This window comes from Echiichthys vipera (genome assembly GCF_963691815.1).
Source record: "Echiichthys vipera genome assembly, chromosome: 16".
NCBI lineage: Eukaryota > Metazoa > Chordata > Actinopteri > Perciformes > Trachinidae > Echiichthys > Echiichthys vipera.
Window position 1 is genome coordinate 8,224,301 of NC_139841.1, and position 22,389 is coordinate 8,246,689.

The following is a 22,389-nucleotide window of genomic DNA, read 5'->3' on the forward strand; positions in this document are numbered from 1 at the left end:
ATGTGGATTACGGATGTCCAATAACGATTCAAACGGCTGGATTGGGTGTTAGTGACAATGGCACGATATATTCAGTTCTTTTTTTACTTTTTATCGCACATTATATACTGAAATTTTAATTCCTGGTTAAGTTTGGACCAATTTGTTGCTGCATTTTAAATGTTCACACTTGAATTGTAATTCCTTTTATTTTTGAAGATGTTTTACCAAATTGCTGGTCATGATTTATTATTTTAATAATATTTTTGTGGTATTTTAATTTTACAGTTAGGAAGGCTATGTTTACGTCAAGCCTGATGCAGTCTTATACATGAAAGACTGATCCCAGTCACTTTCACACAGTGAGGCATACAGTTTATTGATTAAACACTGGTTTTGGATTGGTACTCGCTATTTGCCGATATTCAAAGCCCAGGTATCGGTATCAGTACCGGGACCGAAAAAAGCTGGATTGGTGCACCCCAAATCTGGTCTAATATTTACTTTTAAAAATGACAAATAATAAAGTCAGTTAAATACTGAATGTTTTGAAGCAGAAAAAAAAATGCTACACACACAAACACAAAATGCAACTGACACAAAGATAAAAGCAATATATTTAGATTTATTTAAACCACATACATACATATACTGTACATTTCAATGGAAAAGAGGGTTGAATCAGTAAAGTTTAATTTGGTCCAACGGATGGTTGTTACATGATACACGTCCCGTCTTTCAGGTATTTCATGGACTCCATCTGTTGCGTCATTGCCAGAACTTCCTGAAATCCTGTGCTGAGTCCAGACATGTGCTGGAAGTACGCCTCCTTCTCTACCTGCACCGACAGATTATTCACCCCAGCGTCTTTCAAAATGGCCGTCACCTAAGAATCAGGGGAACCACACACGCACAGTCCAATTAGTATTGGTAATAACCCTGACTCAAAATTTCACTGCGATCTGCCCGAGGATTCATCCTCTCGGGATATAAATGACTTCTTTAATAACTGTCCAGTAATGGACACTGATCGTGGACCAAACTGTTGTGAAGTGGCATGATGAAGTTAAGCCCTCATATATGTTTGTACGGACCTGCTGTACGATCCTCTGCTCCACCACATCTGACATGATCTGGAGGTGGATGGTCCCTGCGATCATGTTGGCAGAATGTCTCCAGAAATGAGGGTCTCTGTACGACAACACTCCTTCGATCTTCTCGATCTGAAAAAACACCAGGAAAACCATTTAAACATCTGCTGATGGGGTAATAACATTTAAAGTGTTACCAAGACGAATGATAACGCTCAAGAACTTTCTTGAACCTTGATGAGAGCACTCCATTTCAACAGATCGATATTTGTTTCAGGAAAATGGGAAATTTATAGCATTTACTAGGGCCGGGTATTGGTTAAGAATTAACATTACTGGTACCCTTAAAGTGATACAGAATAGAGTACTTTAATTGATGCTTTCCCTCCACAAATTCATTCAATACCCATCATGTGAATGGAAGCCTTTCAGCACGTTGTACTACGAACTCAGTCAAATACACTGCGCTCGACTTCGCCACACAAACTGTATAGTTGTAGTTGTTGTGGTAGTAGGCCACAGACACACACATTGCATTAAATCAAAGAACCCTTGTGGTGATTGGTTGCAAGCAAAATTGGGATGTGGCGAGACACTCGAGATGATACACGACACGTGATGCACCTTACTGGTTTCATTAGAATAAGATGCAATGAGATTTTAACACTATTTTTAACCTTCAGTATTTTCTTTAGAGGTGGGGTTGAGTTTAACAAAGAGCTGTGCTGGTGCGGCAGTTGTAACGGCACTTAAAATCTCTAAAAAGGAGAAAGCCGTTTTAGAGTACATTTGTTTATTTCAATAACGAAATGTTGTGACTCTGTAATAAGCATCCAGACCATCAGAGTAGTTGTTACGTGACAGGCAACCATAGGACACGTGCCAGATTTTCTTTGGTCACGTAAGCGCAGTAGTTAAGAGTTCTTCTATACGCTGAATCTCTGCACTGAATAGAAAATATCCCAAAATCCTGGATTTGCACAAAAAAATCATTTGTCTCAGTGGAATATTTTCAACTCACAAAAATAAGTCAAATAGAAAAGAGATTTGCCTAAATGTTTGCAAACTCCCTAATTATACATACAGTTAGATGGGCAGACAAAAACACCATCCATTTAAGAAAACTGCGGCACATTGTCTTCATCATATGAAACTCCTCACCTTTTCCAGAGCACTGTTCAAGTCCTTCTCATTTTCTTGGGGAATGCGTAGAAGAAGAACCTCACAGGCATCCTTCAACAGAGGGATGACGCTGAGAAAAATGAGCGTGGCGATGAAGAGCGAGCAAATAGGGTCCGCAATCAACCAGCCGAACTGACGGATGAGGATGGTGGAGATGATCACGCCGACGCTGCCCAACGTGTCAGCCAGGACATGGAGAAAAACACCTGAAAGTAAAAAAACATGACAGGCTACAACTTCCTGTTCACAAAGTCCTTTTTATAGTGCATTACCAGAAACACGCACCTCTCATGTTTGCGTTCATGCCTCCTCCCCCGGAGCCATGGGAGTGCCCGTGCCCACCGTGCCCGTGGCTGCTGTGCCCGTGGCTGCTGTGCCCGTGGCTGCTGTGCCCGTGGCTGCCATGAGAGTGGCCATGACCTCCGTGGCTGTGCTCGCCATGGGAGTGGCCGTGGTGAGAGTTGCCATGGTCATTTGACGAGCAGCTTTTGCCGCCGTGGGCGTGAGCGTGAGCGTGACTGAAAGCGCAGATCCCCACCAGGTTGACCAGTAAGCCTCCGACAGACACCGGCTGCAGGAGACAAAAAAATGACACGTAGAGTTCAGAGTGACTGAAGTCTGACTAGTACTAAACATCATATAATAAAGAGATCTTCATGTGTAAAATTGGCAATTAGAGTACTCCTTAAAAAAAGAGAAGTGTGTAGGATTTAGGGGGATCTATTGGCAAAAATGGAATAATTCATTAGTGTATAATCACTTAAAACTTAGGTGATTATATATATTATATTTTCACATTTTCAAATTACTGAAGGCCACTGTAGTTTCTCCTGAATGTAGGTGGGAGGGAAGAGGTATTCCGTTGGTTACAGCCTGCAGCTGTTCTAAATTAAATCCTAAACACTGCTCGTTTAAATATATTTACTTTAATTCTATTTAACCAGGAAAAGTCTCTTATTAGATTAAAAATCTATTTTACAAGAGCGTCCTGGCCAAGACGGGCAGCATAGTCTCAGATACACACAAACGTAAGGTGGACACAAACCGTAAAAACAGTAAGCATTTCAAGGTCAGCTACAAAAATAAAAGCCTCAGGCAAAGCATCTACAGAGAAACGTTTCTGCCTACAGGTCATCCAACTTCCCCTTAAAAGTTTTCAATGAGAACAACTCATTTTGTTTCAAAGTTTTCTGTAACATGTTCCTGGCAGAGGGATCAGCAAATCTAAACACTTTCTTTCCCATTTCAGTTCTGCCTTTTGGGACGGACAGCAAGAATGAATCCTGAGAGCAAAGACCCAGCATTATTTCGGTTAATGTAGGACAAAAGGTAAGAAGGAGGATTTCCTTGTTAATGAGAATATGCAGGTGTCTACATATTGATAAGGAGGACCATCCAACCCGTTCATACGTTTCAATGCAAAGCTTTTACATTGAGAGTATTTTACATTGAGTATACATGTTGGGAAATGTAAATACCTGAGGAGGACTCTTTGCACATACTAATGATTTAATCAAAGAGTAGAAACATACTTAGGACATACGAGTACATAAGGCTTTTTACATTAAGTGGTAGATACAGTTTACTCACAGTCAGCATGTCTGTGTTTATATTAGGAGGGTCCAACACACGGGTGACTGACTCAACAAAGACAAAGAAAGCGATGACCATCAGGAACAGGCCGTTGATGAATCCAGAAAGTATTTCCACACGACCATACCTGCAAAAAAAGTCCATCCATTAAACACCCAGCTGAATTTGTAATGCTTGTAAGGTTTTCTAACATCTCCCGCCAAAGCCTTTCCACATCTTCTTTTTGGACTTTACCCATAGGAGAAGATCCTGGTAGCTTTCCAGCGAGTCATGAGGGCAGCAAACAAGCCGAGGACTAAAGCGGAGCAGTCAAACAGCATGTGGAAGCCGTCAGAGATCAGACCCAGACTGTTGGTCCAAACGCCATAAAACAGCTCCACAAAGGTGAAAGCCTGAAACATGCAGAGTATCAAAACTTAGATTTACTCAAAATAACTTCACAAACCAATTCCAAGTTTGAAAAATTAATTCATAAATATTTTCTCAAACCAAGTTGAAATTGAATTAATATTTAATAAGTATTAGATGTCCTGCACTTGGTGTTACTTTATATTTTATTTACAAAGCTCTTATTTTGAAATTAAAATCCATACATTTCCCTTGCAAAACAATGATTCATCCATGGCCGCCAATTGCTCCAGTAAATTATATCTCTGCTCTTTCACCTGACAGTCAGTTTTGTTTTTTTTCTCTCCTCCTGAGTCTGTACGTACCAGGTTGAGACACAGAAAGTAGAAGATCTGTCTGGAATCATATTCCTCCAGGATCTGTTTCAGAGAATCTTTGATGAACCGTGGGAGCGACTGCGATGTGTGCTGCAGGGCGTCCCCCATGAAGTTGTAAAGAGGGGTTCCTTCAGGCGAGTAACCCACCAAGGTGCCCTTCTGACCTTTCTTTGATGGAGATGAGAGAATACTGGAGGCTACGGAGAGAAGCGGAAGGTAAACAGACACGCATTTAACTTAAGAATATGGACAGGAAACACCAGCAACTTATTTATGCTTCTCATTGACAATGGTGAAATACAGAGGTACATAAACATCCAGAAATGCTTTGCCAGCGTTGTAGCATGAACGCCATAGAAGTGGGAGAGGATCAGAGATGAGGTTTACATGATAGAACTCTCATCCCTCTGACTCATGACAGCTGTTACTCACACATGATGAAGAAGACGGCGCTGACTAGCACTCCTCCAGAGAGCACATGCTCCGTGCTGACCTGCTGGGGCGGTTTGCTCATGGAGCGCAGCTGGTCCGTCAGTGGGTGAGTCCAGAAGTTGGCCAGCAACAGGGCACTGAGGAAAAGGGCGACGGCGCCATAACGAGCACACCTTGGCGTCTCCATCTTTGTGTTGCAGATGGCCTCGACGTAAAACTCCAGGATCATCACAGAGAGGATGATCATGCCGAACGGCAAGATGAGGGACGACCACGATTCTACTTTACTCTGGTTTTAGGACAGAGTGTAAAAACAGTCAAATGATCAAATGAGTGATATTGATGAAGACAAAAATTAAGAGCTGTTCTTCTGATCTACAGACAGTTTCAATGAATTCACAGTATGGAGACATGAGAAGATATATACTCAGAAATATCAGAACCAAACATCATGGAAACTTCATCATGGAACAGTAGATATTGTGTTGTGGATCATAGTGTTGGGCAGACCAACACAGAGAGCAGCATTAGCGTCCTTAGGTCTTGCTGTCCTAGAAGGGAAAAGTTAGTGAAGCGGCCGTTTCTGTGACTTATTATTGAGACAGCACCACTGGTTTGGTTGTTTTGTTGGAAAAAAAGAAGCTGAATTTAATTATCTAAAGACTGAAAACAGCTTACTGTGTTTCCTTTACTCCAGACCTTTGTAATGTCATACAGTTCTCCAAAAGACTAAAAACAGACTTGTGCATGTTAAAGGGGAACTTTGTTATTTTCCAACATGGAACTTATTTTCCCATGTTTTAGTGTCTTAGTGACTAATGGGGATAACAATGGGGCTGCAATATAACCCTAGAAGAAGAAGAATTCCTTAATTAGTCCCGCAACGGGGAAATTCGATTTTCACTCTATTATTGTTATTCCTGTTACACACACAGGCCCAAAATACACACACATGCTCAGACAGGACCTATATAGATGCAATTAATGGAGAGATGTCAGAGCGAGGGGGCTGCCAGTGACCGGCGCCACGAGCAGTTCGGGGTTCAGCGCCTTGGTCAACAGTACCTCGGCAGTGCCCAGGAGATGAACTGGCACCTCTCCAGCCACCAGTCCACACTCTATTCATGCCCTCCGGTTCCCAGCAAAGTCACCTATGGACTGAGCTAATGCCGCCCCCAAACAGGGCCATTCTGAAAATGTGCTTGTGTTTTTGCCACGGACAGGCTCAGATTGTTATTATAAGTGTCTGACTACATTATGGAAAGGACTCCACAGAGCAGTAAAACCCTTTTCTTTACCTTTTGTTGATCCGGTCTGTTTGTTATTGTGTCTCGCTCGCGCAGTCTTTTACTGAAATCGTGAGAGGTGACTTGACTCGTCCACATAAAATCAGCTGATAATTCAGCCATGACATTAAAAATCTTTTAGGTAACACCAAGCTACGCTTTCTGTACTCCAAAACAATAAACTCTTCCCAGCACTCCTCTCTCCAACTCTCACTCACGGTTTCCTCTGCTGTCTTATGCTAACAAGTCACCTCTCATCATATTTCAGAAAGGGACTTCTCATTGTGCAAGACTTGGTTAGACACAATAACAAACAGACCAGATCAGGCGAAATGTACAGAAAAAGGTTTTATTTCTCTGTAGGTTACTTTCAATAATGTAGTAGACACTTATAATGACTATCTGAGCCTGTGTCAGTGGTGAAAACAGGCTCTTTTAATTGATGTACATTGATGGTGCTTAATTGTCTCTAAGGAAAACATTGCAGCCTGTTTTGCTGCTGTGGGCTGCAGGGCTCTCACTCAATACTGAATCAATATCAAATCATTATTGTCCCCCATTAGTCACTCAAGAGCATGGGACGATAGGGACCAGGTTGAAAGGTACTGAAGTTCCTCTTTAAAGTGCAATTCCGGCGCAAAATCCTCCCATGGTCTTTTTTGGAACTTACACAAATCAAATAAGCCATTGAGACAGTTTTTTTTCGTGTAACAACTATTAACAGAGAAATTTGGCAGTCGCTAACAGCCGGACGTGGCTAACACTGAGTAGCTCGGGGCAGTACGGTGAAGGCAATAAAATCTATTTTTTAACCACTAATACTGCTCAAATAACAGCAAACCTCTGCAGTAGCATGAGAAGAACCCCTACACAGTTTTTAAAACACTCTTTTAATAAACTCTGGGTTCACCAACTATGTTGCAGTTAGCCAATGCAGAGGTTTAATGTTATTTTGAGCAGTATTAGTGGTTACAAGGCTGCTTTAATGCATTCACTTTAAGGCCCTGAGCTAATCAGAGTTAGCCACATCCGTCTGTTAGCGACTCTCCCAGATTTCTCCATTAATAGTTCAAACGTGAAAAAACTGTCTGGGTGGCTTATTTGACGTATGTTAGTGCCGAAAAAGACGATGGGATGATTTTGCGGCCGAATTACACTTTAAGATTTCTTATTTTGTCACATGTTCCGTGCACTTACTTCTGTGGTCATCGACAGCACTATGACCCAAGGCAGCAGAACCACAGCAGAAACAAGGTTGTCAAGGGCATAGAGGCGTTTGGCACCACCAATTTCCACTGAGAGTTTTCTGGAGGCCGTGTGGAAGCCCACCTTCAGGCAAAGGGAGGCCACGAGCAGCACAACACCTCCCTGATGGAAAGAACACGAAGATGGGGCAGGAATTAATTGCGAAAGCTAAACTAATAGTTTACTATTCTTTTGTAGGCCGCACTGAACAAAAATGTAATGTGTGATTACTTTGTGATCGGCAACCCCTAAAAATGCAATTGCAGTGTAGAGGAAATGAGTGAGCGCGCTGTCATGATGTCCCTCAGCTGGTTAGAGGACGAGTCAAGGCAAACAAAATACAAACAACACAGAGAAATATGATAACAGTATGAAAAAACACAAACAGATCAGGTCAAGAGCAGTGAAAACCGCTGTAACTGCTGCCCTTGAAGAGGAGGAAAGGATACGGTGCTCCGCCATCTTTGCCATGAGGTCGTCATTGTCAAAGAGGAGGAGGCAGATCACCGCGATGATGAAAAGAGCAGCGCCTCTGGTCTGCACAGATAAACCAACAGAAATTCAGATTACATACTTCTAAAACAGTGATATATTAATCTGAGGTGGTATACACAGTCCAACATAGTTGTTTCTCATAGCAACTAATCTCTGATGATAGGAATTCTGTTCTACTTGATAAAGAATTGAATGATAATTCTTGTTAAATACAACTCATACAGTCATACTTTGAGAGTTTTGGACATCATTCCTGTTAGCTACGATAATGTTGTTCTCACCAAAAGTATTACTGAGATCTGGGAACACACAGCAAGATCGCTAAGTCCGACAAGGCAGGAAACACTAACAATCAGACAATCAGACAGGCTGTCTGCGAGCCTATTGGCTGGTTCGTTAAAGCACTGTCACTGTGTTTCCAGATCACATCGATTCATTGGTGAGTACAAGGTTATTATTACTGACAGGAATGATGGCCAAAACATGTTGTACAAAATTTGAATTACCCTTTAAAAAGTGAGCAAGTTATCAACTGCATAAAACAGTTGCTGGGTGTAGTTTGATCCAAAAGCTTTCAGTAAAATTTGTCACAAAAAGTAAGTAAGTCTGTAAGTTTTTGTGAATAATCATGTCACAATAAGAAATTAAAACAGTCCCTGATGTTGGGATATATGTTATCTTTGGGGACAAACTGCATTCTTTCTAATGTCCCGCAGGAGGCAACTCCACTGGCTCTGAAAAGAAGTCGGATTGTATAAAAGTCAATGAGAAAATGACCCGACTTCTCAATTGACTTATTACCTTATTATTAAACATCTTCCTACATTGAACTTTGATCCTTCATCGGAGTTAATTGTAATGTTTGTCACTTAAAAATATATTGTTCAGCAATCAGTCTTTGTTAAAACTTGCTAACTAAGCTAACATTAGCCAGCGCTAGCTGCAACTTCAGGGAAACTGCTGATTTCTAACTGGCTCTATGTCTTTGCTGTACATGCAGATGAACAGTGTCAGCACCGAAAAGTCCCTGCTCACCAGTCCACTGAATGATGCGTATCAGACTGTTAAAAACCGCTCAGCGTTTAGCTTAGTGCAGCACAATTGAAACAATGGCAACTTATTTCTCTTTCCCAGCTCTGCCCTCTTCTCCAAATATGGTTGCTTGTGACTCCAAAATACCAAAATCTCGACGACCAAATGCCAAACTCCTGACTTTAGCAGTCCACAAACCAATGGATGACATCATGTCGATGCCCATTATATTTTAGGGTCTATGGCAAGCAAGCAGGTGCAAATATCAGCAAATGACACCAAAATATGTTTGAAAGTCTTTTTGGGTGAAGTGTTTCTTAAAATGAAACCACAACAGAGGTGACATAATAATATATCAATGAATAATGCAGTGTAAAAACATGTGGGATATCTTCTCATAAAAGACCTCTTACCTTGGACGGCCCCCCTCCAGAGCTCGTGAACAGGACACCAAGGAGAGCAAGGACCACCACATCACTGTGCTCAAAAAGCAACAATGTCCTGGAAAAGACACAAGACAGTTTTTAGTCGCACCCAGAACACAAGACAGTCTGCATGAGCGCACACAGACTGAAATACACACGGCTAAAACTGCACAAATGTGCTCACATAAATTCACCCTGCATGATTGCTTTAACTGCTATAAAAAAACACTCTAACACACATTTACACACAAACACAACACATATTTTACCTCAGAGGGCCACAGAGGGTTAGACCGAAGAAGCCCAGGAGGGATATGACACAGCTGAAAACAGCATGCTTTAGTAACTTTATCCACTACAAAGGAAACAGATTTCAAAAGAAAATAGATGAATGGTTATGGCAAGTGTACACTGTGGCTTAACAGAGGCATCGATAAAATACCTTTAATAGAAAAACACTTTTTAGACAACAGAACAACATCCATGGGTAAAGATCCAAACATTTACAGTGTGTGTCCCATCTGTTATGTCAATTGAGATAGACATTTTTTTTTACTAAAATGAAAGAAGATCTGGATCAGCACAAACAGAAGAGGAAGAAATCCAACAAACCTGTCTTTTTGATATGACTTTGCCGGAGGAGAAAGGCTTTTGAAAGAAAAGCAGAATAACAGCACTCCTGAGAAAGGAGAAGGGTCCCCGTCAGCATGTTGTCATCATCCATAAATACAAAAACACTTAGGACATTACAAGTGCAAGTTCGAGAAAATGGATGAAATGAAACCTAATAAAGTAATAAGCGTAGGAGCACTACTTACCCTAATTTTAGTATGAAGATGAACTGGACAATGTGAACCACTTTTAGGATATCGTAAGATTCAAAGATCCCAAGAGCCTTGAGGACTTTTGTGATGACCAGTAAAACTATGTATCTGGTTAACCTGAGGAGGAAAAGGACAAAGACCCATTGACCTTTTACACTTTATTACATATATTACAACCAGCCAATTAACTGGTTAGTGTACAGATAAGCAAGTGTTTACAATTTCAACAAACAATTGATTTAAGATATTTATCAAGCCAAATGTCAAAACCCCCTGTTAGTTCTTCTCAAATGTAAGGATTTGTCTCTTTTAAGCAAATTTAATGTATTTGGAGTAGTGACAGACCGATACATCGGCTGGCCGATATTATCAGCTGATATTTGCGGTTTTTAGGTATCAGCCGATGCAGGCTGCTGCGTGTTGCTGGAGACGCCTTTTTTAAGTTCAATAAATGTTCCTTATTTTAAACTGAGACTCTTAACATTTGTTATCATCATTGTGTCATTTTATGATGTAAATTGAGGGAGAAATCGGCTCAAGAAAACCGGCAGTCCGTATCGGTCAGTGGCTAAGAGTGATGAAAAAAAATCGGTAATGCCATCGGCCCTTAAAAATACATATCGGTCATCCCTAATTTGGAGTTCCGATACAACAAGTACCTAACAGAATCACGTCACCCTGGGGGCCGGGTAATAATGATGGGCATTTTCACCATTTGATATTTATAAGCTAAACCTATCAGTTGATGGTATACTAAGAACACTCATTACATACGAGTTTGAGCTGATGATCAAACTGTTACTTGGACTAGAGCTACAGGCTACAGTGATTTGATCAAAAGTGGAGAAAATACAGTACAATACCTGACATTAGTTGGATGACTTTAAAGTCACGTTAGCACCATAAACGTACCTAGAGTTGGGGACTTCGACCATGCCCAGCTGCCCCCCTGAGAGCACGTTGCTGCTGTATTTGTCTTCCATCCTCAGCCGAAGTTAAAGTCCAGCTGTAGTGATTATGTCCCCACTATCCTACACATCACTGTCACCTCGATAGTGAAAACAAACCGCTTTACTAATTCACCGGTGAATACTGTGACAGGGCTCCTTCTGCCTCGTAATCATCCTTCCGTTTAAACCGAACTGAATATTTAAAATAAAGTGTACACAGACTGTAAACACAAAGCCAGCTGGCAGCCTTCTCTGCCCGTTAGCCTGTTAGCTGCCTAGTTAGCCATCTGACACACCAGCTTAGTTAGATACAGAGTTCCTGTGTTCGGCGCGCCCTCTGTGAACAGTGTTTCTCAAACAAATACATGTGGTCGTCCAGTTAGAGCTGTATTGTCAACTATTTCTAGGTTGAGCTGGCCACAATACCGGCCAGAGCAGAGATAAAGGATCAAACATCCAAGCTGGAAAAAAGCCGCAGCACTTCCGGACACGGGGAGCAAGTCCACGTCACGTGCGTGGTGTCTTCGTGAACGTCGCTCATGCGCAGAACCTGCGCATATGACGACGGCGGTGGTGTGTATATTTACTGTTTTTACCTTACACTGTATAAATGAATCATTATAAAGTCTATTGTTTTTACTCACATCCTTTTTTCTCCACATTAAATAATAATTTGGAATAATGAGTACATTATTCCAAATCTATTGCCCAAACTTAGCAATGTTGTTATTTTTAAGCTGAGTTTGTTCTGCTTAATGATGCTGCTATAGGCCTAGTCTGCCGGAGGATAATACTTTCCCAGATACTCTGAGCTTCTCTCCTCTCTGTCTGTATCATTCATGTCTCATCAATGCATGTTACTAATTCACTTCTTCCCCGGAGTTGTTTGTGCTTTGTCGTCTCTCAGGTCTCTGCTGATCATGGTGGTGCCTGCTGCCGTGGTCCTGCCTGACGCTCACCTTAGCTGTGCTTGTTTCTACTATTCTGCTCTATTAATTGCCATAACATAGGCTGTAAGTCATATTCACATTACTATAGATATTATTATAGTTACTGGAAGTGTCTCTGTCTTTCTGTCTTTTTGTCTGTCTTTGTCTCTCTCTGTCCATCTGTCCGTCTTTTCTCTCTTTCTCTCTTCTTTTCTTCCTCCCCATCCGATGCAGACAGATGTCCGTCCTCCACAGATCTGGGTCTGTCTGACGTTCCTGCCTGTTGAAGGGAAGGTTTTCAATGCCACCATTCTCAATGGGGGAATTGTTGGGTCTATGTAAATCATAAATAAGTCATAGAGTGTGGTCTTTACCTACTCTGTAAAATGTCTCTGTAAACGCTAATTCCGTTGCTTTAGCTTCCATTGCTCAATGTATTTATTTTCTTATGGGGGGGTTAAAACCACGAAGAACCATTGTGAAAACCCAAGTCTTTACAACAAAACAACCAAAAAACAAGATGATGTTAGACAGTCCAAATATTGAGCTGCTAAGCCCTGATTCCGATTTAAAATTACTTAAAATATTGACTATATTATTTTGTGATTGAGTCAAAATTTCAAAATATTATCAAATATCAAAATTATGATTTACTATATCTCAATTTTTTACTTAATATTTCATAATTTAGACTCATAAAGTCAACATTTCAAATTACTTAGGAAGTCCAGACTTTATAATTCATTAAACAAAATATTCATAATTTTAACTTGGTAAACATACATACTTGCCCATCTCATCTCATCTCATCTTCAACCGCTTATCCGGGGTCGGGTCGCGGAGGGCAGCAGCTTTAGCAGGGGACCCCAAACTTCTCTTTCCTGGGCCACATTAACCAGCTCTAACTGGGGGATCCTGAGGCGTTCCCAGGCCAGTGTGGAGATATAATCTCTCCACCTAGTCCTGGGTCTTCCCCGAGGCCACCTCCCAGCTGGACATGCCTGGAACACCTCCATAGGGAGGCGCCCAGGGGGCATTCTTACTAGATGATCCTGAACCACCTCAACTGGCTCCTTTCAACGCAAAGGAGCAGCGGCTCTACTCCGAGTTCCTCACGGATGCTGAACTTCTCACCCTATCTCTAAGGGAGACTCCAGCCACCCTCCTGAGAAAACCCATGAGTATGTTCATTTTTTAGCATTTCCAGCGAGAGACACACACACACACACACACACACACACACACACACACACACACACACACACACACACACACACACACACACACACACACACACACACACACACACACACACACACACACACACACACACACACACTTTCTCTTTTCTTCTGGTCTACTCTCCTCTTTGTTTATCTTCACATATTTTTCAAACATATTCGTATATATATTTTTATATATATATATATTTAAAAATATGATATGATAAAGCATTAATCATATTGTGAAAAACAGCACAACATACAAGCGGAGAGAATTCATTATCAAAAGAATAGCACATGAAAAGCAAAAAGACCAAACAACAAACAGTAAAGAAATTAGATGTTTTTATTGCTGTGGGATTACACCAACTCAATAAAACAGATTGGTAATGTTATTTGTAATCATTTTAGAAAGATGTGAGGTTTCAGTGGCATCTGATGGACGGGCTGACCCCAGCAGTTACCTCAGGATTTCAGTGAGCTCCACACAGTCCAAGCAGGACGCTCTCATAATGTCCCTTAGTGTCCATCTGAGGAACAGAGACGAAGAAGTGTTCAGCTAATACCATGATACCTCAGTGTCTTTTGTTTCTGTACTGGACGAGTGAAAGACAGAACATAAAGGCAGCCATTCAAACTCAAATACTTCATCGGTATGTTTCATTTTTACCAGTATGTGCTCCTGTAGGCTGATGTCATACATGGCCCTGTATTCCTGCACGATCTTCTTCAGGTCGACCTCAGAGCGGCTCACCAGCACCCTGATCAGGGTGTCCTCACATGTGCCGTGCCCCTGTGGGAACGGAGCAAAGGCTTGATCACTGAACGGGTAGAAAGCACGAAGGTGGCTTCATTCTACAGGATAACAACTTCTACTACTACTGCAGTCAGTAGGGAATGTCTGTGGAGAAGTCACACACCTTCATAGCCAAGTGGAGCTTCTCAGCGAAGAAAGCCGGTCTGTTCCAGGAGCATTTCACTAAACGCCAAAGAGACACACAAATATTCCCACTGATAAAATGCTCATGTCTGACAGCTCACAGTGTTTCTTTGTGGCACATGTTGGAGACTAGAATAAGCATATACTGTAGTATAGTTGGGATTGGGTCCATCCAGCGTTCAGTGTCTGTTGTTTATTTGTGCATCGAAGGTTTTTCGCAAGGTTTAGTTCTGGTTCTTTACAGACGCCTTCCTTCCAGTGTTTTCTTTCTGGATACCACACGTTGCATGACTGAAACTGATCTGAAAGTTATTGTGTAAAATGTCGTGACAACCACTGGTCAGATTTCTGTTCAATCCATTGTCGAAATTCAGGGCATTTTTGGTGGATTTTAGTGACCCCAATTTTTCACTTGTACACAAGAAGCGTAATGAGCAGGCTTCCGTAAAATGTACTTGCTCACAACAAATGTTACATTTTTGGCCCAGAATCCATTAATCCATTACTAAATGTGCAACAATTTACATTAAAGACTGGGGGGGGGGGGCTTCCTTTGTTACTATTTATTAAGAGGTATACACTAAAAAGCAACTAATCTGCTTCATCACCACTGTTTGTGTGCTTTGATCATATTTGACAGGGGCCAGGCAGCATAAGCAAACAGCCTAAGACCGTTATACAGTATGAAGGCTGCCATCTCTCACACAATGACCGTGAGAGCCACACAACTGAATCTTTTCACAAGCTCTCATGCCACACCATTTACTCATGCAGAGAAAAATTAATTTAGCACTGTTATCAGGAACCTGCAACAAGCTCAACTGCTGCTGACTTGGTCTCAACACACAGTACAGGCTGATTACCAATTACTGTGTGGTGTTTTTATTGGTATGTGTCAAATGTCCATCCTGTCTGTCTTCAGAATCAGCAGCTCAGAATGCTTTCTAAGCACAGTTTGATATTATCTTTCTACTTCCACAATGTAATGGTTAGATACTGCTCCGCTGGCTCTATTTTCATTAACCCAATGGCACAACCAGATTGTAATGAAGTGTGTTGGGTGTGTGATACTTTTGGTCATTTCAATGTGGCAGTTGCCTGCTGGCATGCGAAGACAACTGTGTAGAATAATTATTCAAAATGACACATTTGATGTGCATATAAGCACGGGTATGGGGATGGGGGGTTGTTCTGTGGGTATTTTTCTAGAGTCTGATGCTTGTTGGTACAAAAAATCTAATCTATACAAAATAAAACACAAAAGCAGATCTACTATGAGTAATTGTGGCTTGAGTTAACAGTGTGCAACATCATTCCAGTTAAAGACTGCAGCTGGACCAGATACACGCTGCCTTTAGATGGCTGCACTCAAACACTTCACAGACTTCCCCGATACCGACTCTCACTCCAAACTAAACTGAAAAGTTGGTTAGCCCTGGTTGTATATCAAAACCAGTGAGAAAAGCAGCGACAAAGAAAAACTCAAATCTCTCGTGCAAAATAACCAAGTTCATATGGACCCCGTTGCTCACAAGTGATTGTTCCACGTGCACTGAAAAGCTCCAATCCTAACAAGAGAACTCCTTATTCATGAAACGTGAATCCAGATCTGATCAAATCATGAAAGAGATGAGGAAACCTCCTTACCAATGTCAATGAGACAGTCTTCAATGTCTCCCTTCAGCTCCATGTCCAGGGCTTTAGGTAATGTGACGTCACTGACGTCAGCGTAGTGCTGGAATGCTAACAAGTAAACAAACAAACAGGTATTTATGGTTAATGGCACTTTTGTCAGACAGAACACAGATGTGTCTCCAGAACGGTCTTGTAGTAAAGGCATGAGATCATTGCATTAACTCCAAACATGTTTGGAATTTAAAAAACAGCCTTTGAAAGGATCTTTAGACATAAACTGCCACAATTCATACACTAAAACACTGAGCTACTACAAAAGACGGATAACAACAATTTTGCCGTTAGAAGGTTGGTGTTGTTCACAACCAGTCTGTCTACATTGGAACTAGACATGAAGCATCAACTGGAGCTTTTTTTTTTATGTGTCCTTCAACAGAAACTATTTTTGCTTTATTAAACTTGTCGTGTAAAATCTGTAGCACAAAAACACGGAGCATTAGCATGTTGAAAGAGTATGTGTGCTCAAATAAACCTTCACTTAATACATAAGTCTAAATAAATCTGGAAAAAAAACTCAGTGTTCAACTGTTTTTTATTTTTGAGTGAACCTTGGACTTCATGGATAACAAAGATACAGTTTAATTAAAGATTATTTTCTCTGTATTGTTCCTACGTTGCTGGGTGTGTTCTACCTGCTACCTGAAAGAGTGTGGTTCCACCTGTTTTTCCAGGTGTGTGTGTGTGTGTGTGTGTGTGTGTGTGTGTGTGTGTGTGTGTGTGTGTGTGTGTGTGTGTGTGTGTGTGTGTGTGTGTGTGTGTGTGTGTGTGTGTGTGTGTGTGTGTGTGTGTGTGTGTGTGTGTGTGTGTGTTTGATTGAAATGAATGGGAAGTTTTGGCTGAACCAGCCTCTGGTGAGTGAAACAGCTGAAGCATTCACACATTTCAAGCACTCACTCTTGGAGAGCTGCGGCCCGCTCCTTGTGGTGAGAATGTCGATGAAGGCAGAAACATCAATTCCACTGGTATTCTCACCTGCCTCAAACAGAGTCTACGGGTACACAACAGTAACATGTCATTACCAGTTTGTTCTCGGCTTTTACATCAAAGAATAAGTCTGGTGATATTATATGTTGTTCTTATTGTCAACAAACTATCCCTGTGTGTGTATCCAAAGCTTGATGTAGCCCATTCCTTTGTGCCAAAGAGTGCTGCAGGTATATTTTTTGTCCAACCCGAAGTTAGCGCCGCCTTGCTTCTTCGACAAAAAGTCAATGGGATTTTTCTATTAGATTTTGGATTATGCAGAAAATAAGCTCTGTGGCAAACTTTACAAAGTTCATGATACTTACACATTTTGTTCAGCAGGATAATCTGCACAAATGAACATCAAATTGAACACACGATCTTTGAAGGGTAAATGCAATCCGCGGTCGATGCAGGACTGCATCACCATCACTAGCTTTCAACTGATTTTGCACGTAAGTTTTGATGATGTAGTCTCCTGAAGCAACTCGTTAGCCTTTTTAAAGACACGTAAAAGCTTGGAAATTCACTAGTTGGGTATATTTACCTAGTATATTTTGTTTTGGAACAAAACGTGAACATTTCTTAAGCTTGTGTTAACCACAGACCTCTTTTTCCAGGCATTCAACTAAAATCCCGTTGACATAGAGACTCAGGAACTGGGTTTCAATCCTGCAGCAGTCTAGAAGGGATGGACATTTTATGTACTGTAGGCCTAATTTTCATATTTGAGTACTCAAAAAATAAACAAATATGCAAGAATAGCATCTAATATACGTTTTTGAGGCTTCATCCACACACTCTTGTCACAATGTAGGAAAGCACATTTCTATCGCCTAAAGTGACGACTTTGTTTGACTCCCTTTCTGTAACCAGTGTGAAGCAGGGGGGGAATTAGCAAGTTAGCAGGCTGCATAAGTCTGTATGCTCTGGACCTGCTGTCTGCGCTCCTCTGGGCAAAGTCTCAGTGGTGGGGAGACGCAGAGGGGCCACAAGATGTGCTAGCTAGCCAGCTAACTTGATAGCTTACCATTAGATGAATGGCCCCCGTCTGTAGCTAATGTTATGTGGCAAATTCATTCATGGTGAAAGGCCAGCGCTGCTGTCCTTGGTCGAAACAATCAATCTTAAAATAACTTTTGAGTGTGTTGAACGTTGTTGCAATGTTATAACATTACTGTAACATACACATTAACTTGGTGACTGGAATCAGCCACTTCATAAAATCGTAGTAAAATACTGAACAAAAAACAAAACAAAAAAGAAGCGAGTAGGCTACTAGATCTGTTAAATAAATACATCTAAATCAAGCACTAAAGCACTCATGTCAACACCTACTCTATAGAGTCCCATTGTTGTCCCATAACTATTAAAAACATACAGTGAGCCACACTGTTGCACTGGGTGACACCATCCTGTTGCTGAACTCACTGGAGCCCCAAATGTGTATTAATCCACCACTGAACATAGTCCCCAACAAATGCATTGTTTACCCCTGTTTGAGTAACGTTTGAGATCATTAAGCATTTTGTTTAAATGAAACTGTACATGTGATCCAAGTTTAATATATGTTTTAGTTCATTAGGAATGATAGGCTCGGGCCTCTCTCAGTAGGTTGTTCAGAAAGTCGTTTTGGTTTTCATGATATTCATTGACAGTAAGATGAATTTTGAATAACGCCAGCATGATCATTTAAAAGTAGATTTTCCTGATTTTACCTCTGCGTCCCTTTGGGCCAGAGCATTGTCAATTTCCATGCTCTCATCTTTGTTTGCTTTCAACATGGCCAGAAGGGCTGTGGTGAAGTCACCGCTAGTTTCATCCTTAATGACGTCCTCCAGCTCCGTTTCGTATTCTGAGGGACACAGGTGACAAACACACACAGGATAACAGAACAGAGTGAATTAAGGGTTATAGCTGTTGTTCAGAGGCTTACCGCCCTCATGACTGGGTGATTACAGTGCTGCACTGTCTAGGAATTCAGTGTTATTGTTCTACTGCTGTGTGTGCTGGAGTCACTTAAGAGTGTAAGGGAAATACCTAAGATGCTACGCAAAATGTGAGAAACCTTTCAGGAGCTCAGATCCCAGCATGTTAACAGAATAACAGTGTCACTGCTCTGAATGGGGCCAAACCTTCTTTGAAGACCCTCTTAATCTCTCGAATCTCTTGGTTTGATCTTGTTGCCAGAATCTCCACAAGGGTGTGCTCATCTGTACCCCAACCCTGTTAAAACATTAAAAAAAGGGTAACATTTCTTTTTATAGGACTCTTTAAACATAATAACAAGTGTTATATAAGCATTAAAAATATTTGTGATAGAACTGGTATCTTCGGGGTAGGGGCACTCAAACAAGTAGAGCCAGATACAGTTACAAGTTTTATTAAACATACTTCCAGCATTGCTTTATGTGAAGTGTCCCTTTAAAAGGTCCTCTGAGATAGATTGTATTAATTGTATTTGTCATTATTTATCGTGATCATCCAGTATATTTGGCTATTGGTGATTTATGCATGGCTGCAGTGCAGCTGCTCCATAGATCAAACGACTGAGGCTGGGGAACAAAGCAGCTTCCAGGTGTATGTGTGTAACTGCTGCTGAACAAAATGCAGTTTCATGGATACATTTGGGGCTGGCAGTTAAAGGAGAAGCAAAAGTCTTAAAAAAGGTATGTGCAAGAAAGCTGTTAAACTAAAACTATTCTGATGAGTGACATTGGGCTATACATGTAATCTCCACGGCTATTTAGTACATGAACCTCTTGTATTTACCTTTGTGGCTTTCCTGAGCAGGTAGGCGTCGAAATGAGTAGGCGTCATGAGCAGAGCCAGAGAGACGTCCTCCAAATCTGACCTGAGAGCTGACTTCAGAGCTTTATCCAGACTCTGCAAGACACAGGGAGCAGCTGCATGAACCCATGAGGGTGCTCGTTAAAATTGTGGCATTTCAAAACGCATTAAGACTGCTGCAGAAATTCAAAACCATCGTGTGTTTAAGAACACCTGCACAGTGCCTTTTTTGATACTCTGTTGTGCCAAAGTGGGAAATGTTCAAATGCTAAACATAGTGGCTTTAACGCAAGAATAAATATATGTTATGCTGAACGATGGCCACAAGTATTAATCACAGGATTGTGTAATATTACATTTTACTTCATTAATTAAGATTCTCTTGAGTCGGTTGCTTCAAAGACATTATCATTATCAGGTGCCCTGACCAAGCATGGGTGGAACAGGACCACGAGCAACAAACATGCATTCATGTTTTCTGGAGAGGTGTGTTTACTTGCTGTTGTGATGAAGCTTTCTTTAAACCAGTGGACTGTTCAGCTATGATAATGGAACAGTAGCACATAGAAAGAGTCATGAAGTCTGACTGACTCAGTAATGTCAGTGACACAGAATTAGTTAAAGTTTGCCAAAAAACCGCAATGGATTGGCCAGGCGTCCATGCTTGGTCCTAGCCTCTGATCAATGGAGCTATCCTGGCCTTACCCACTCAAGGTCAGTGCCCAACCTCGACCATCTGCCAACCTCTCAGCTGCTACAAGGGTGGTCTTGCCAAGAAAAGCAGCAGGATTTAAAATAACGTGATGACCCTGACAAAGATTTTTTTTTTTCCTTCTTTGAAATGTTCTAAAAGTCTTGCTTTAAGTGGAAAAGAGCAACAATAATGTTTTGAAGAATAAAAACAGGTAAACAAGGAAAACCAGCGGGTCGAGGAGAGGATATGACTTTGAATGCAGCGGATCTGGGTTGTATGACTTGTTGCTGTCCCAACATTTGACCTCATTTGTGTTGCAAATCTGTAAAAGCTGAAAACACTTTACCCAGTGAGGTCAGAGGGGGAAATGAATGACTCACCTCCCCAGTGGATGCTTCATAAACTGCTTTGATCTTCTGCCTCTGCTCGTTGTTTCTCTTCACCAGGACAGCAACGATCACATCCTCGTCCACGTCTGTGAGGGACAAGTCTCTGGGTCAGAAATGTGTTGTCTTGAAAGATTTGTGTCTTATAAAAAAAAAACTTTCAAAATGTCTTTTAATGAGGTTTTTACCTCATTCAAAGAGGAACGTTTTGCAAAGTTATTAAACTTATTAAAAGTGTATACAGTCTGCAAAAACATTTACAAACAACCATACTGTGCAAGCAGGAGGTCATTTTTTAGCCAACATGAGAGCACACGTACCTTTATTTTCAATAGCGCTCTGAAGAGTGGAAGCATCCCTGCTGGCATTGAAGTTAGGGTACGGGGCGACTGTTCCATAATACTTAGGCTTCGGCTTACCCTTCACCTAGAGCAACAGCCACAAATACGGATGTTCTTATTCATTCCAGTTTCATCACGGGGCAGAGAGACAGGAAAGATGCAGAGAAAGATAAGGTGGCAACAAGTAGAGCTGCCACGGTCGACAGAGCTACAGACAGCTGTCAGTAAGTCATGGTTAATAATAAAATTCAAAGGAAATACACATACTCATGTTTAAGCACCTAGAAACTCCTGTTAAATGTTTAATTAAATTGCAAAACTGGAGGACAATCATATGTTAAAGTGAAGTGAAGTTAGCCAGCAACAGGTGTCTTCTCCTCATGATTAAGGTGTTCCTCTGTAATGTGATACTCACTGTGACCGTCTCATCATCAGGGTCTCTTTTACGAATGACATTCGCGAAGAATTTCTTGAAGAGGGACATCTTTATTTGGCTGTGAAGTTATAGGCAGAAACTAAGACTATCAATGGAAGGGGGGGGGGGGGGGGGGGGGACGAAAGAGAAATTATGAATTTAAAGTTGATTTAAATATTTATACATATTTGACATTGAAAAACAGAAACTCACCTGTGGTACTGCAGACGGTCTCCACACCCCAGTTTGAAGAGCAGGTATCAGTGGCAGTATTTAACTCACTCAGCAGTGACTCCACCCATCTCTGTGCAGGTGATTTTCCTACAGGTTTCATTTCACCTGCATAGCACCAGCCAATCCTCTGCCACCTCTGAAAGACAACATTCCTGCGAGGTGACAGCCAGAGGTTTGGGCGCTTCTGACAGGTTGGGTGACTCTTCTGTACAGGCTTGTATTGTAAATTTGTAAGTGCTTCACCCTTTAATCAAACACGTTATGACGGAGCAGTGACAACTTGGATAAAGGTGCCTGTAGTTTGCATTTTAGCAGCCGGTGAAGTAAACAATCTGCAACAGTGACCTGAGACTCCATATTGTTGTTTCTGTACAATTACATGACTGAACCTGAACCATTTTTCTCTGGAGCTGAGAAAAATGGTTCGTTTTTACACACCAACATCTGTTTACAGATTTGGGGAGCACTGTATTTGAAAACGGTTGCTACAAATTTTTGTGCCAGCTTGGCTGCACACAGA

General features: G+C 41.3%; 2 protein-coding genes across 2 annotated transcripts; both read right to left on the reverse strand.

The window, feature by feature from the left end:
- Positions 1–636: 636 nt before the first annotated feature.
- Positions 637–11,691, reverse strand: slc30a5 (solute carrier family 30 member 5). Its single transcript, XM_083929514.1, has 16 exons — positions 11,222–11,691; positions 10,304–10,426; positions 10,098–10,164; positions 9,755–9,840; positions 9,474–9,561; positions 7,983–8,070; positions 7,765–7,841; positions 7,486–7,656; positions 5,003–5,291; positions 4,559–4,767; positions 4,080–4,237; positions 3,843–3,972; positions 2,538–2,823; positions 2,232–2,458; positions 1,074–1,202; positions 637–865 (listed from the first exon to the last, which is right to left on the reverse strand). The coding sequence occupies exons 1-16, from the start codon at positions 11,290–11,292 to the stop codon at positions 695–697; spliced, it is 2,370 nt and encodes a 789-aa protein (XP_083785640.1). The 5' UTR covers positions 11,293–11,691; the 3' UTR covers positions 637–694.
- A 2,059-nt stretch (positions 11,692–13,750) lies between these two features.
- On the reverse strand, positions 13,751–21,915 carry LOC310959117 (annexin A1-like). The gene is made up of 12 exons (XM_083930357.1): positions 21,849–21,915; positions 21,636–21,741; positions 21,200–21,305; positions 20,874–20,968; positions 19,782–19,895; positions 19,145–19,235; positions 18,728–18,864; positions 16,941–17,034; positions 15,999–16,094; positions 14,332–14,390; positions 14,082–14,204; positions 13,751–13,941 (listed from the first exon to the last, which is right to left on the reverse strand). The coding sequence occupies exons 2-12, from the start codon at positions 21,702–21,704 to the stop codon at positions 13,885–13,887; spliced, it is 1,041 nt and encodes a 346-aa protein (XP_083786483.1). The 5' UTR covers positions 21,705–21,741; positions 21,849–21,915; the 3' UTR covers positions 13,751–13,884.
- Positions 21,916–22,389: the final 474 nt, after the last annotated feature.